General features: G+C 40.6%; 1 protein-coding gene across 8 annotated transcripts in view; it reads left to right on the plus strand.

Annotated features, from left to right (window-relative positions):
- dlgap1b (discs, large homolog-associated protein 1b) overlaps positions 1 to 16,814 on the plus strand; it is a 143,759-nt gene that overhangs the window by 69,040 nt on the left and 57,905 nt on the right. For 6 of the 8 annotated variants that reach the window (XM_084399643.1, XM_084399648.1, XM_084399650.1 and 3 more), the window contains one exon: positions 13,806 to 14,936. In XM_084399643.1, coding sequence (XP_084255769.1) covers positions 13,854 to 14,936 — 1,083 coding nt within the window. In that variant the 5' untranslated portion in view covers positions 13,806 to 13,853. The remainder of the gene's footprint in view (positions 1 to 13,805; positions 14,937 to 16,814) is intronic. The other 2 variants (XM_084399646.1, XM_084399647.1) reach the window with 1 other exon arrangement.

Here is a 16,814-nt window from a genome sequence, read left to right on the forward strand (position 1 = left end):
TGGAAATTCTGTCATGTGCTCGTGTCGTGTGTTCCAAAGCTGTACGATTTCCTTTTTTCCATGGAATGCAAAAACAGAATGCACAGTGTGGTATTTTCTGTGTATCAAAAGTGACAAAAAATGCTCCATAAAAAAACTCCATTTGACTCATACTCTATATTTCAAGTCTTCTGAAGACATAAGATAGCTTTGTGTAAAGAACAGACTGAAATTGAACCCTCATCCTCTCCATAAATTTTTTAACAAATCCTTCCTTCGTGGGTCAAAATGACCCGAACCCATAAAATGTTATCAAATGACCCAAGATAATTTTGGACAAGAGGAGAAATAAAATGAGGATCAATATCGGTGTTGCATTTCCTAACACTGTTTAACAAGTCTGGTGAATGGCAGTGTAATCAACTACAGTTTGTGTTATACATAAATAAGTCAGTAAGTTTTAAACATGTAGCAACTGTGCTACGTTACCCAACCATTTAATTTGACAAATAAAGTTACATGTATGAGTAGTAATTTAGCATTAAACAATACATTACTTGCATCTAATTCATTAGAATTAAATCAAATCATGTGATCAAATGCAACGGTTATAAAACGTTATTTTAGTACCTCATTCATGAACATGATTTGTGATTTCGGAATATTAGCTGTGAAAGTTACATGCTGTGCCTTTATAATGATAATAATAATAATTTGCACTCAAAGCGCTTTACATAGAAGGGGGGATCTCCTCAACCACCACCAATAGCATCCACCTGGACGAAGCGACGGCAGTCAGATTGTGCCAGAACGACCACCACTCACCAGATTATTGGTGGTGAGGAGACAGAGTGATGAAGCTAATCATTATATATAGGGATGATTAGGAAGCCATGTTGATGGACAGAGGCCAATGGGCAAATTTGGCCAGGATTTGGATGGGATTTGTAATGGCCACAGAGAGTCAGGACCTCGGTTTATGGTCTCATCCTTTAAATCTAATATTTCAGTTTGTAATATGATGCCTCACACACATACACACATTTAAACTCCCATAGCTTGATATTCAAAAACAGCTCTCTCATTAGAGTCTACTTTTCAACATTTAAAAACGATGAGCTTTCCCTCCTTATTTTTAATGTACTACTGGAGATCAAATATTTCCTGACACATCTGCCCTCCTCATGTCAAAAGAGCACAGGGAGTTCAGTCTATTAACCTGTTTTAAAAGTTAAACCGACCTGCACACCAGCGCTAATGCTAAGAGACTGAGGAGCTGGTACATTATTAGAAGAAAACCACAGAGACTTATGTCACATCAGATTATTCACCCATTGACCTGAACATGCTAAGCTTCTGCTAATGCTAAATCCCCACAATTGGATTTGTATTGAGTGGATTGTGTTTTTTTATTGCTTTGTTTTTTGTTTGTTTTTTGTGTGCCTATTTTGCTTCCACCTCCTACTTCCTGTTTTTCCATTTCCATTTTCATAATTGTTGTTTTAGCTTTCCTGAGAATTAGGAGCTCAACTGGTTATGCAATTTCACATTAATTCAGGCTAACACATGTTAAATGTTCTCCTGCGAGGATGACGTTATGTGTCTCCTGCCGTGATCTAAATGAAAAATATATCAAGATAATCTAGAAAGACACCATGCATCTTTTCTGGGAAATAATATGCAAAGTAAAATAATGTGTAATTTGCTACACACACACACACACACACACACACACACACACACACACACATATATATATATATATATATATACCACAGCTGCACATCGTTTAGTGTATTTAGTTTCTCTGTGTTCAGTCTTGTGACAGATCGACCGACCAAATGGATTATGCAGCATGGTTTTCTATTATTGCTCATGAAAACCTGGACTTTTTTACCTTCACTGGACAATTCTGCCTTCTTGCCGTCACCAGCCCCTTTGGCGACGAGAACCTGAAGTCACTGTTCTGGATCAGTGCGAAATACCATCATCCCACAGACCTCCCAGACACCTCTGGATTGAACTGGAGGGATGCTATGATCCTGTGTCTGGAGAGTGTTTATCCCCGGTCCAGAACACAGCCGGACCCAGAGCCCGTTCCACCACCATAGACCACTGAGGAATCGTGTGTGCAGACGGAGAGCTACCACTCTCCGCGACACGTCAGCCAGAGCCCAAAGATAAGAGGTCAGCGCGGACCCTCGCCCCACAAGAGGAGCCCCCCAGTGAGTCTGACCAGGGCTGTGAGCCCACGACATCAGTGGTCGATGGTATACTGGTGGAAATTGAGACTGAGGACTGGCTGATGGACTTCAGCGCGGAGGTATCAACTCTCACCCTATCCCACCCCATTTCTGTTTTTTCATCGCTGTTTCTGGACAGCACTATGGACTATATGAACTTTTTATATGTTCTTCTGAACCTCCATCACTGTTTTTAGACAGCACAATGGACTCTTTATCTGTTTCATTAGAACCTTCATCGCTGTTTTTAGACACCTGCATGAACAATGTATTGTTATCTTCAACCCTCTCAAATCTCCATCTACCTCCGTCACCGCCCTGCTCAGCCAGTCCTCAAGCCCTGCCTCTACTGGAGGTTTGCAGCCCTTTACCATCTCCTGCAATGCCAAGCAGTCATGTCGAGCCGCAGGTCCTTCAACCGCCATCAGCGCCTGAGCGGAGAGATCCAGTGGCTCCGCCTCCAGCCTCGGATCATCTCGCTCCGTCTCGACCCATCGACCTGTCGGCTCCACCGTGGCTCCTCCCACATCCGGCTCCACCAGACACCCTCTGCCTTTCGACTCTACCGGGTTTCCCTCGTCCCACCGGTTCCCCATTGGTCAGTCGTCACACCACCTCCACCACGGACTTGCGGATATTCCACTACGCTCCATTCCTCCACCCCTACGGCTGCAGCGGGCTCCTCCTCCCCTTCGGGTATGCCTCTGTCCTTTATCACAGCGGCATCGCCTCAGTCCTCGGGCAGTCTGGCTCTTCCTCAGACAATCATCGCGCGGCATCGTCTAGGCCTCCCGTGCCAGCGATGTCGCTCTTCTCCATCAGCTCTCCGTCTGCGCCCTGGGATCCATCGGCTCTGGCTCTGTCAGTCATCCCCCAGTCTCTCTACACCACCTTGGCTCCTCCCTCCCTCTTCACTGCGCTCTGGGTCTGTGCCATCGGACGTACACCATCATCGCCGCCGTGGGCTCGTAGTTGTCTATCTGTCACCATTCTTCCGCCACCTGCCATCACCATCCATTCTCCATCTCCTGTCACCATCCCTACACCATTTCCACACCCTCCTCCTAAGCCTTCTCCTTCTCCTCACCTAACCGTGAGGTCGCGCCTTCCAGGAGGGGGCGTTATGTCACACGGACATGCATGTTCAAAGGAGACGTTTTATTGGTTGGCGCCTAGCCAATGAAATGAGACTTCTATTGTACACGATGATGTCACGAAAACCTAACATGGCTTGATGCATTAGACTGATATTAAAATAAATAAATGATATTATCAAACTCAGTAAACACCATACTAATAATGCATACTACAGAAAAGCAGATGAGCACATTTTAGAACATTGATTATTTTTTTTATTTTTTTTTTATGTTTAATTTAAAAATTAAAATATCAAATGAAAATAGCATCAGGGTTGTTTTCTAAAGTATGCCTTCATGGGTGTGAATCACTTCATTTACGCTGGAGGAAAACAACTGTGATGGGTGGTAAAAAAAATTATTAGAGTGGATGGGAATTGGGAAACCGTCTTGTATTGCTGCTGCATCACATTATGTAAACTGCACAGATTTAGGTGTCATGATAATCTATCAATAAATGCACACACCTTGTCCTCTGCTGCTGTTGGCGCTGCGTTGGGCAGCACGGTTGAAGAGCATGCTGAAAAACACAGACTAAAATACAGGGAGGAGCCGAAGCCTAACGCCTTTTTCATGGGAGTTTTAAAGGGGAATAAGGCGATCTTTAATTCGTGTGCAGATTATGGAGATAATCACAAACTTTTTTGTGGGGCTGAAGCCCTCCTAAAATGGACCTAGGGATGCCTCTGGGTTAAATTATGTTCATTATTGGTTGTTTCTGTCAAAATTAAAGAAATCCTTTTGAATTATCCGCCATGTTTTTCTATTTATTTTTAATTTGGTCAAAAAGACGGCAAACTTTAGCTTAAAGGCTGAGAAATCTGGCCATGAGTAACAGTCTGTCCCATTCATAAATGTCCAATGATAACGAAATCTAATTTAAAGTAGTATGACAGAGTATGACACACCATGATAAAAATAGACAAAACCTTTATTCATTCATTATTTATAACCCTGGAAATGTCAATAATATCTTGACCACTGAACTGAAGTCTGGTCACTTTGTTTTCCTTATGTTTTATTTATAAGAAATGTATGACAGACCTTCCTTTGAACTCTCCAAATCCTCTAATACCAGAAATGTTTTTCCACATTTCTTCTTTTCATCTAGTTTTCCTTGGTTTGGTCTTTTTATTTCATTTATTATTGAGGTGTATTCTGATTGGATGCCGAAAGGCTATGCTGTACATTATCTTCATTAGTGTTCATCCGAGGAAAATTGGGTTGTTTATAACAAACATTGCACTGTGTTTTTCAGAAAAATATGCCGTTTGTAGCGTGAAATGTGTAGCAAATTTAGCATGTCGCATGCAGTGTTTAGACTGTTGTTTATAATCTGTTGGGTGAAGTTTGTGTTGTGTCGTTCCCCTCGGCTGTATCTCTGCTTCACTAGTCAGTTTGATCCTGATGGTTTCCGTCAGCCCCATCAGCAGCCTGTTATTGCACTCTCAGCCAACTGTACATATCACCCACAAGACATTTCTAACACACATGCAAACAGAGATCTCACAAACACATGCTGCTGACACAGACACACAGACACACACATCCAAAACTATGACCGAACGTCCTCATTTATAATTCATACTATAGTCCAAATCATAGCATGCTGCCATCTTTCCACAAAATGCCAATAATAGAATGTCCTCGTCTGAGAATCTTTCCCGCATGAAGCTCCTGCCATTCCCTATTAACCCTGTTACTGAAATGGCAACTTGCTTTTTCACACTAAGTATCACTTGCTCACCAACTCCTCATGAGTTCACGAGCAATGTGCTCTCTGTTGGGTGAGGCGATGGGGGGGGGGAGGCTTGTTGCCATGGTGAGGAGAAAAACGACCACGTTCAATTTCCCCCGTGAGATTATTTATAGTTGTCTTTATTGGGCTTTATTGAAAGGAAAAAAAGAAGATAGGGAGAGAAAATTGCTCGCTGGTCGGAACAATATGTTGTTATGGTACAAACGGATGGCAGGTTACAGGATTCAAAATGGAAGGGCGCTTTTATTTAGTCACAGAACCAATTAGCAAGCAACCCACTTTTTTGTTCAGGCGTAATGTGGTTTACACCTCCACGCTTATGTGCATGCAGGTTTGTTGGTAGTGTTTCGTAGGTTTTGAGTTCAGTCTGGACTGCCATAATTATTTTTCATTTAAAGTTGAGAATTTTTTTTTAGGTCCTAATATGTCCTTTCACAAAGTCTTGATTTTGTTTTTGGGGTGTACTAGAATATGTTTTCATGCTTAATTGTTCAAAAATCGCATTATTTTCACATTATTTTTCACATATTTTACATTATTAGCACCTCTCTCACCAGTCTGGCTCGAACGCGCTGTTTAGTTCCTGTTTTCGATAAAGCCCCTCCTTCCAAAATATGAAATGTGCTGTGATTGGTTAGCTGGCCCAGTGTGTCGTGATTGGCACCGCTTAGCGCATGTTCGTGAAATGTCACGCCCCTTCATAACAACAAGTTCTGCTAACTTGTTCTAACTTGTTTAAGTTAACAACAGATTGTCCAGACAAAATGGGAACCGCTTTTGTGTGTATATTCTGCATTGTGTTCTCTTAGGTTCTGGAAGTGTGCAGAAAATGTGCAGCGCACAGACAAATGTTGGGGTTATAATGTTTAGGAACAGTGTTTAAAATAAATTTTAACCACTCTCAGTTTGTCTGCCTTAGGACAACGTTTTTCTGAGGTGGAAAGAATAGCGAAAACAACTCTTCATCTTTAGGGCAGTTCAACCAGCAGCCATATCACACTGTGTAGCACAAAACTGGTTGCCCAGTGAAGCTAAGCAGGGCTGAGCCTGGTCAGTACCTGGATGGGAGACCTCCTGGGAAAACTAGGTGGCTGCTGGAAGAGGTGTTAGTAAGGCCAGCAGGGGGTGCTCACCCTGTGGTCTGTGTGGGTCCTAACGCCCCAGTATATTGATGGGGACACTATACTGTAACAAACACTGTCCTTCGGTTGAGACGTTAAAACAAGGTCCTGACTCTCTGTGGTCATAAAAAAATCCCAATTTGCCCACTGGCCTCTATCCATCATCATGGCCTCCTAATCATCCCCATATACTGATTGGCTTCATCACTCTGTCTCCTCTCCACCAATAAACTGGTGTGTGGCGCAATATGACTGCCGTCGCATAGATTTGATAAAAAAATAGTGTGAAATATTATTATTATTTTTGTGGAAACGTTTTTTTTCAGGATTCTTTTATGAATAGAATTTTCAAAAGAACAGCATTTATTTGAAATTAATATATTGTAAACATTATAATTGTCTGTCTTTACTGAATCATTTATTAAGTTCTTTAAAAAGCCAAAAGCGTTACAATTTTCAACGTTTGACCAGTATTATATATTTATTATTTCTTAATAGTGTAAATTTCCAGGGTCATTCTGTGTGCCCACTAAGGGAAGAAGAACCACTTTCTTTCTTTTTTTAACCACTGATGTAGATGATCTAGTGTGGCATGTAAATGTTTATAATAATCCTTTACGACTGTAAGCCATGTCACACTGTAGGATCTCAGTTGTCATTAATGTCAGACTGTAAGGCAGTCAAGATTCGTTTAAAACGTATGGATGCAAGAAAACTCATCCGGAGTCATCAATCCGTGACACGTGACTGTGAGCTGCATTACATGCTGGATTGCAAGGGTGGCTAGCAAACAAAAACAATCTCGTGTTAATTTTGATCATGGCTTGTCTTAAAAAGAAAAATGGAAAAAATGAAGGCGATGTGTTTGGAGCAAGTGGTGGTTTGTAATCTCAGGTTTGGCGCTCCTATTGGTTTTTGATTTGACGAGTGTCGTAGGAGAAGCCACACTGCCACTGCAGGACTGTGCATGAAATCTTCTGACACTGCCAGAATTTCATCTGAGGTAACATTTTATCGCAACGGTCATTAATCGGCTGTTGGTGAACATGTCAAACTAGCGATCAAAGACTTCAGGTTTTTGCCTAGAATCAGAGGAATATTTTAGGATTCTTAACATTTGTCTCAGATGGCCAAATCGTACAGTGTTGGGCTGTCCCAGACGAAAGATTACCAATCGTGGCGTTTTTCTGTGGTCGTGGCTCCTAAACGGTGGTCCTACATCATACAGTGAGAGAGGTTCAAAGACGGTCGTTGTCACGGTCTTGCGACCAAAGATCTGACAGTGTCAGAAATTTTGCATGATCATCTCACAGTTTGTTTGCTACTATGATCTAAGTCTACTGACTAGCCAATAAATGGTTTATTGATCAATGTGACATAAATCTACTTCCCTCAAGCTCCATTTGCAAAATTTGCATGCCTCTTTTCCCTAGCTATATGACCGCGTCAATATTCTCCTCTTTTTTTCGGCACACATAAAATCCACAATTACCAAAATGTGATTCATCTTATTCTATTTGTTTACCACTAGCGCATGCTGATAACGTTTTATTCTTCTATACTAACTTGCGCTGTAGCCTACGATTCAATAGGTGTCATCGTCGTACAGTCTACATACATGCCCAAGTTTATTAGATCCATGTCGTACAGTGTGATTTGTAGTACAGTGTGATCTTATAGGACTGCCGAAATGTAGCTGTAACTGCCGAAATGTCTGTAGCAGGCATAAGGGAAATTTGTTTAATCGGCATATAAAGATTAAGTATTTCAAATTAAAAGTCATTATATTTTTACTACCAAAGCTTTGTTTAGATAATCGATGTGCTAAACTCTAGCATGTGTTCAGTGAAGCTGAGACTTCTGAAGGTTTAATCAAATTAGCTTAAATGTTAAAGTGAGTAGGCCTATTCATTAATAAATGGTCAATAAAAGCAAGTTGAGGGATCCTATATGTCCTAAATAGCTAATAGACATGTGCGGACACACACATAACGTTGCTTTTGATTCCATTAAATGTGTTCCATCATCTGTGTTGCTCAAGTTTATTTGCAGTTGTTATTCTTCACGAGTAAGGTCGGTTACTCAGAAATCATTTAGCTGTGCTAAAATCTGACATAGTGATTACTGAGCACTTCTTTGCACACATCCCCTCTCTCTGTCTTTGTGTCTCTTCCTCTTGTGTTTGTTTTCTTTGATCAAACAGATCTGCAGCAAGAAATTTTTCATAGAGTGTGTGTCAGAGTGTGTGTAACTCAAAGAGTGACTTGGTGCTGCTCTCATTAATGACAGCCAGCGTAATTAGTTTGGCCCGGAGAGAGAAACTCTTGGCTGTCGTTTCATCTGTCAGCATAGTTTGATTGTTTTAAAGCACACTTCAATGAAACCAAAATAGAGAGAGGAAGACGAGGGAGGAACAAAAAAAGGTCAGCTAAAGATATTTTTATATATTTTGCAAATGTAGTTGCCACAGTCCTGTGTGGTTGCTATGGAGTTAGAAGTAGTTGCTATGTCTGCCCGTGCAAAATTTGCTGCCACAATTTTACACAGTTTCTTGGGAATTTTAGTGGTTCCTAAGATTTTTCTTCTGTGTTTTGGGTGGTTGCTAGGGCATTGCTAGGAGGTTGCTAATCTGTTTTGAGCTGTGTTTCCCAAAAAATGCCCAGTTCACAAAACTCATTGGCACTAATGGTCTCAATGATCTACTTAGGCTCACAATGCTTTGGGGAAACATAGCTGTTTGCGGTTGTTAGGGTTGCCCACTCAAAAGCTTCCCCAATCCTATTTGGTTGCTAGGGCATTGTGAGTATAGTTGCTAGAACATTTTTATGTGATTGCTAGAGTAGTTATAAAGGTGTTGCTATGTAGTTGGGAGGGTGTTCTGGGTGATTACTAGAGCATTGTTATGTGGTTGCCAGGGTGTTCTGATAGTTGCTAAAGTGTTACTGTGTGGTTGCTAGGTCGTTTTGAGTAGTTACTAGAGCTTTGTTATGTGGTTGCTAGTGTTCTGGGTGGTTATAACTGTTGCAATTTAGTTGTGAGGGTGTTATGGGTGATTACTAAAGCATTTTATGTGGTTGCTTGGGTGTTCTGATAGTTGCTAGGGTGTTGCTATGTGGTTGCTAGGGCGTTTTGTGTAGTTGCTAGAACATTGTTTTGTGGTTGCTAGAGTAGTTATAAAGGTGTTGCTGTGTGGTTGTGAGGGTGTTCTGGGTGATTACTAGAGCATTGTTATGTGGTTGCCAGGGTGTTCTGATAGTTGCTAAAGTGTTACCGTGTGGTTGCTAGGTCGTTTTGAGTAGTTACTAGAGCTTTGTTATGTGGTTGCTAGTGTTCTGGGTGGTTATAACTGTTGCAATTTAGTTGTGAGGGTGTTATGGGTGATTACTAAAGAATTTTATGTGGTTGCTTGGGTATTCTGATGGTTGCAAGGGTGTTGCTATGTGGTTGCTAGGGCGTTTTGTGTAGTTGCTAGAACATTGTTTTGTGGTTGCTAGAGTAGTTATAAAGGTGTTGCTGTGTGGTTGTGAGGGTGTTCTGGGTGATTACTAGAGCATTGTTATGTGGTTGCCAGGGTGTTCTGATAGTTGCTAAAGTGTTACCGTGTGGTTGCTAGGTCGTTTTGAGTAGTTACTAGAGCTTTGTTATGTGGTTGCTAGTGTTCTGGGTGGTTATAACTGTTGCAATTTAGTTGTGAGGGTGTTATGGGTGATTACTAAAGCATTTTATGTGGTTGCTTGGGTGTTCTGATAGTTGCTAGGGTGTTGCTATGTGGTTGCTAGGGCGTTTTGTGTAGTTGCTAGAACATTGTTTTGTGGTTGCTAGAGTAGTTATAAAGGTGTTGCTATGTGGTTGTGAGGGTGTTCTGGGTGATTACTAGAGCATTGTTATGTGGTTGCTAAAGTATTCAACATAGTAGCTGCATAATTTGAGGCATCATTCATGGCCATTGCACAAATGATGCTGGGTGATTTACGCACAAGTTTAATTTTTAATGTTAATGCTTTGTTCAAATCACTAACCCTAAGTATGACCTTGCCTTAAAAACCACCACTAATAAATTTGAGTAAGGACAATAATTGCAGTTATTAGAGGGTGAAGAACAAAGTAGTGTGGATGAGGAAGTGAGCAGGAAGAATTGTGAAGCTCTAGTGTGAGTTGAGTGCAGTAGAAAGTACAAGATGAGCATCTTTATTTATGGATTTCCACTCAGTCTAATTTATAGCAAGTTCCACTAGGATGCATCTGAAATGCTTCAGGGGGCAATGAATGAGCTCAGCCTTACACAACAACTCAAATATGAGCTGTTATGAGGATGTATCAAGCGCACATACTTACACACACACACACACACACACACATGCACACAGATGGACACAATTAAACATTTGGTGGTCTTTATTCAAGTAATCTCATTTATGCTTGTGTACATTTAAACTTGACCCCTCAAGACACGTTGCACCAAGTTTGACGTCAATGATTTGTTTTCTAGTAGATTTTCCCAGTGAATTTCAGATATGAATATGCATAAATTGTATAATATATTATATTTTAGGATCCTTTTTGGAGCTGTTTGCTATATTAATGAATAAATCTTTTTCTTTTCTTTTTTTTTGGCTGTGTGTGTGTTCCTACCTCAACTAAGAAGTACAGACGAATGCACATTTTCATTTTTCTTTTATTTTCAGAGTTATATATGCCTTACTAAGAAGAGAGAAAGCAGAGAAATCTAGTTCCTCTGGGAAAAGACATAAACATCAGGCTATTTTTCTGCCAAGACTACAACATTTGAACACACTCACTGGCAGCTCATGCATTAATATAATGCATGGCATGACATCCGCTATAAAGATTTCATCAGAAACAGACGCTATGGTTTATTTATCAGTCTCATTAAATAATCATACACTTTACATTTGTTTCAGCTCTCCCATCAATCGGTTGAACTTACACGCTCATGGATTTGCATATTTCATCAAAACAAAACAAAGTTGCTTGGAAATAAGTGTATTTGGATATGTGTTTTAACTTTGTCTTGGGAGAAGATTAGTTTGACTTCATCTGTTATCAAAGAAAGGTATAAAAGCAATTAATTATTCTGTTTTCTTCATCTTCAGTTCAGTCTTGCCGTTCTTACAAAGACAGAGAGAGATGTAGTAATAAGGCAAGAGATTTACTCTATGTCAGCTTTCACACACACATAGACAATGTCAGACAGGAGTCACCACACAGCATGAGGAGTGTGTAAATGAGATTTATTAGAAGATAAAAGTTTTAATAGTCTTTTTATACGTGCTTATCATGACTGTGTGGGTGAATGCCTCTTCATTTAATGCACATTTCAGAATGTGTGTGTGTGTGTGTGTGTGTGTGTGTGACTTAGCATGCTTTACACAGCATCATTACTCCAGTCTTCAGTGTCACATGATCCTTCAGAAATCATTCTAAAATGCTGATTTAGTGCTAAAAGTAAAATTTCATATTATTAGCAATGTTGAAAACAGTTGTGCTGCTTAATATTTTTGTGGAAACTATGACACATTTTTTTCACGATTCTTTGATGAATTGAAAGTTCAAAAGATTGACATTTATCTAAAATAGAAATCTTTTGTAGCATTATGTCTTTACTGTCACTTTTAATCAATTTAATGCATCCTTGCTGAATAAAAGTATTAATTTCTTTGTATAGTTAGATGATCGAGTGAATATATAGCCACTATCTGCTTATTTGTAGGTAGAAATTGACTAATAAATTGGAAAAAGGCAGTTATGTATTTCAGACATTATTTTGAATCATCACATTTGTTTTACAGAGCCATCTACACATCATGGTCTGTTTCATAAAAATAATAATGTATGAAATCAAATGGTATAGTCATGGGTGAAGCTAAACGCTCTTTAGCCATGATATAGCACATGCTGAATGCTCATGTTCTGTATAAACATCCATCTCACTGGAAGTCATTGATCTCAGTACAGTCATTGATCTTTTGGTAAATGCTCTTAATGAATTCACAGCCTCACAAATGACTTCAAGCATGAACAACTGATTTCTCATTTTGACACAGTAAACAGGATATAGCTGAATAAACAGCAAAATGCGTCAGTCCTTTTCTTTCAGTCTTAATCTGTCTTTGGCTATATATTTCGCTCCTCTCATCTCTGTCTTTCTTCAGATTTGGCGAGGCATGCCTGGAGAGGTTTTTCACATGCTAATGTTGGTGTTCTAACAACACTGCTGCATTTACTGTTCCGTCCTATATACTGTATGATTATGCATCATATGATTTACATCAACAAATCAACATCATTTTGAATGAGCATTGGTGACATTATCTGATATAATATCAGGACAGTCATTAATACTCCTAATAATTATTTTTTTTAAAGTATCTTATGCTCCCCAATGCAGCCTTTATTAAACAAGAATGCAGCAAAAAATTATATTGTTAAATATTATTACAATTTAAAATAACAATTTTCTATTTTAATATATTTTAAAATGTACTTTATTCCTGTGATGGCAAAGCTGAATTTTCAGCATCATTACCCCAGTCTTCAGTGTCACATGATTTGGTGCTTAAGAAACATTTATTATTATTATTATTATCTATGTGAAAAACAGTTGAGCTGCTCACAATTCTTTAATACAAAGTTCAAAAGAACAGCATTTATTTCAAATAGAAATCTTTTGTAGAAATGTAAGTCTTTACTCTCTGTCTCTAGGCTACTGTTTTGATCAATTTAATGTGTCCATTCTGAATAAAAGTGTTAATTTATTTTAAAAAAGAAATAAGAAGAAATCTTACTGACCCCAAACGTTTGAATGGTAGTGTAGAATTATGGGTATGGGTCACAATGGTCAACTAGTCATCAGCTGGCTAGTTGATTATTATTTATTATTTGTTTCCAATATATATTTGCAGTGCATATGCTGTATTTAGCATGCTAACAGTGTGCTTGGTCTTTTGGTAAATGCTCTTAATTTATTATTCACCTTTAAAGCACTCCTGCTAAAGACTCCTGCTAAAGAAATACACATTCAGACAGACATGTTTGGCCATTCTGTCAAATCTCATATTGTTTTTTTGAGTGTCGCACCAAGTTAAGATAGCATGTCAAGTTAAATACTCCAATTTTTAAAAATGTGTCTTGAAACTCCTGTGTTCTTTTCCAGTTTAGTGCACTCATTCTATCTATTTTTGTACACCAGAACACATGTAAATGTTCTTGATCGGGGTCAGTTGGCTCCAACACCAGTCTACTTTTACAAGTTGTCTAGTTCACACAGATTAGTCTACTATTCATTTAGGCAACCATCTACATCCCTAGCACGATGGCCTGGATGTAACATCACACCCTGAATTGTTACAAATGTTTTTTGAATATCAGTCCTCTATAGTGGACACTATGTAGTATGAACTGAATCTTTAATGCATCTTTTTTTCTCCCTCTCTGTTTTTGTTTCTCTCTCCTTTTGTTCCTCTTGTTTTTCATTATTTCACATAATCTGTTTGTCCTCTACGTTACTCTGGACCTCTTGTCTCTCTGTCCATCTGTCTTTCTGCAGTAGGCACATTGTGTGTGGATGAGGCTGTGAGAGGGTGAGTGTATCAGGATGACGATGAAAGGCTTGTCCTCTAGCCGTAGCCACCACCACACACTCACCCACTGCGACCCGTCCTATGACTCTTTGACCCTCCGCCACGAACGACGGCCTTATGTCCTCAACCCAGCCCACACGACTGACCAGGGCTTCTACGGGTGCCAGTCTGATCTGGCTTGCAGCACATTTCCACGCCGACATCATGGCTCACAGCACGAGTTTAAAGGTGAATGTGCCATTGTGCCCTATGTGGGACCGGGGGGCGTAGCCGGAGGAACTGGGGGTGGGTACGGCCCTTGTGGCCCGACTGGCATCCCCCCGTCCCTTCTGGAGAAGTTTGACCAGCAGCAAACAGTGAGGAAGGACGGGTATCACACATTGCAATACAAACGGACGGCGGCGCTCGAGCACCAGCGCAGCGACAGTCCTGGGCGAATACGCCACCTTGTACACTCTGTCCAAAAACTGTTCACCAAATCCCATTCTCTAGAAGGTCCTAGTCAGCGCAGCCTCAACGGAAATGACCCCGCCATCCCAGCCGATGCAATGGCCACGGCTGCATCCCACCCGAACGTTTCCTCAATGACTGTAGGCACCCTACACAAGCCGTCTAGCAACAAGCGGGGAAAGAGCAAGGAGCGCAGTCGCTCTGAGCCCAAACCTCGTGCACGGACACCTGGGTCTGGTTACTGGAGCTCAGACGACACTCTGGACAGAGAGATCTGCCTCTACCACCAGCATCAACCCTCTGGAGTCATGACCATGGGCCGCCATCCGGACAAATCCCAGTCCCACTACTTCTTGGGACAGAGCTACAACACCCTAGGAGGGGGACGCTCGTCCCTGAAGACCTCACGCAGCAACAACGACATTGGAAGTTGTTCCACATGCTCCAACCCCACAGGAGGCGCTCTGACTTTCGGAGGCCCGACGGCAGTGGACCAAGCTGGGCCGCTCCTCAAGAAGAGCTCCTGGTCCAGCACGCTAACGGTGAGCAGGGCCCGAGAGGTGTACCAGAAGGCCACGGTCAATATCGATAAAGCCCTAGTCAAAGCACAGACCTGCCAACAGGGACGAACCTGCCAGTTTTTACAGGTAGGAGAGAGATTTAGCTTCCCTTCATCACAACGACCATCATCATCATTGCCATCGGTGTCATTAGGTCAGCTCCCACACCTAATGGTTTGTGCTGAGGATGCATGTGCATTTGGTTTCTCGGTGTGGAAGGTGTGACATCTCTTCATCTTTCTTTTCATCTCGTGCTTCATCTCTCATCACGGTTTCCGTCTTTCAGCGCATGATCTTTCTGCTGTGTTTGCATGTTTGTGAAGAGTGGACATATTGCATGCATGCGCATGTCTATGTTAGGGGGCTGTTCACACAGGATACAGTCTTGCGTCTGTCCGTTTTGTAATTGTTTTTTCTTTGATAATGTGTGCATTTTGATGTATATTGCTGGGTTTTAAAATTTTCAATGAAAATCTAAGAATTGTCCTATGCCAGACTTCAATAACGCCTCACAGTTTTTAAATAGTTTTTTTTTTTTTTTTTTTTTTTAAGTGCAAGAGGGATTCCATTGACCATTGTGATGGACTACTGTATGGCTGATGTAACATCAGATGTTTTCTATGAGTAGGCATAGAGGTTAATGTTCCAGGACACTTTGACCAGAAATATGTACAATAAGTCAAATTTGGACTTCTGAAGGGCTCTTGTAAGGTCAGAAGGACTCAATGAGCATGTATAGAAAGTTCAATATCAAGGACTCTTTGGTCAAAAATATGGTCAGTAGGTCAAATTTGGACTACACTTTGGTTGATTTAACATCAGAAGAAGTCTATGAGACCTAACTTTTTCCGTTTTGCATTACACATTGATAACACAGTCTCACTGTTCTTGCATGAAAATGTGTTAAAGAAACATCTGTGACAATCACGACAAGTCTTGATTACTCCTAATAGCTTTTTATGAAAACATGCTAGATGGTTGTCTTTGACCATTGTAACAGATCATGCTGTTTTTAATCATTTTCGTATGAAAAGTGTGCTAGATGGCATCGTTGCCTATTGCAATGTGTCTCACATGTATTTTGCGTTTTTCCATATCTAAAGATACCTGCATTCTGTTTTATTCCACTAGGCCTTTGTCTAGCTGATTTTAACGCAACAAAATGTCCTGTGTGAACGGCTCCTTTTTATGTCAATGTGTTTGAATGTATTAACATATGCTCAGGACTGACCTGCTGTGTGTTAGTGGCACTGTGACAGATTAAAATGAACTCAGAGACCAAGGCTTTGTGCTTTGTTTTCTTTGTTGTGGACTAAGGCTGTGTGATATAGAGATCACAAACAAATAAATGAGGGATAACTGAGAAAAAAAAAATAGGCCCGCAGCCCTGGAGATCAGTGACTGTTTGTGTGAAGATTAAGAGAAAAAAAATGGATTTTGTGTTTGTCCTTCTGCTATCTCTCTCAGTCTTATTTGTTCCCAATGTGACACAGTAACTAAGTCACAGGAAAACTAAAGTGATGGAGAAAGCAGAAATGGAAAGAGGAGAGCAGTGGAAAACATGGTTCAGGAAGAATGGAGAACTGGGAGAGGAAACCAGAAGAAGAGTTAAATATGGTTGAAGTCAACTAATTTGAAGTGAAAGTGTGTGACTATGCTAGTTCAGGAAATTACAAACAAATGAATGAATGAAGGAGCTAGAGTGAAGTATGTTTACTGGAGAGAGTCAAGGAGAGAATAAGAGAGGAAGGGTAAGAGAAGACGTTGCAGATAGAGGAGTCCGGAGAGATAGAGTAACTAAATAAAAAGGCAGAACTCCAAGGAGAACTGCCAAAGTGCCCATATCTGAGCCCCCATCTGCAGTAATGAGAGTCTGTCTGCTAATAGAGTTAGCTTCACTGTAAGTGCACAGACTTGCCATGGATAACTTTAGACATCTTATTTGCCGGTATGGCTATAGTTACT

Source organism: Rutilus rutilus (assembly GCF_951802725.1).
Source record: "Rutilus rutilus genome assembly, chromosome: 24".
NCBI classification, from domain to species: Eukaryota; Metazoa; Chordata; class Actinopteri; order Cypriniformes; family Leuciscidae; genus Rutilus; species Rutilus rutilus.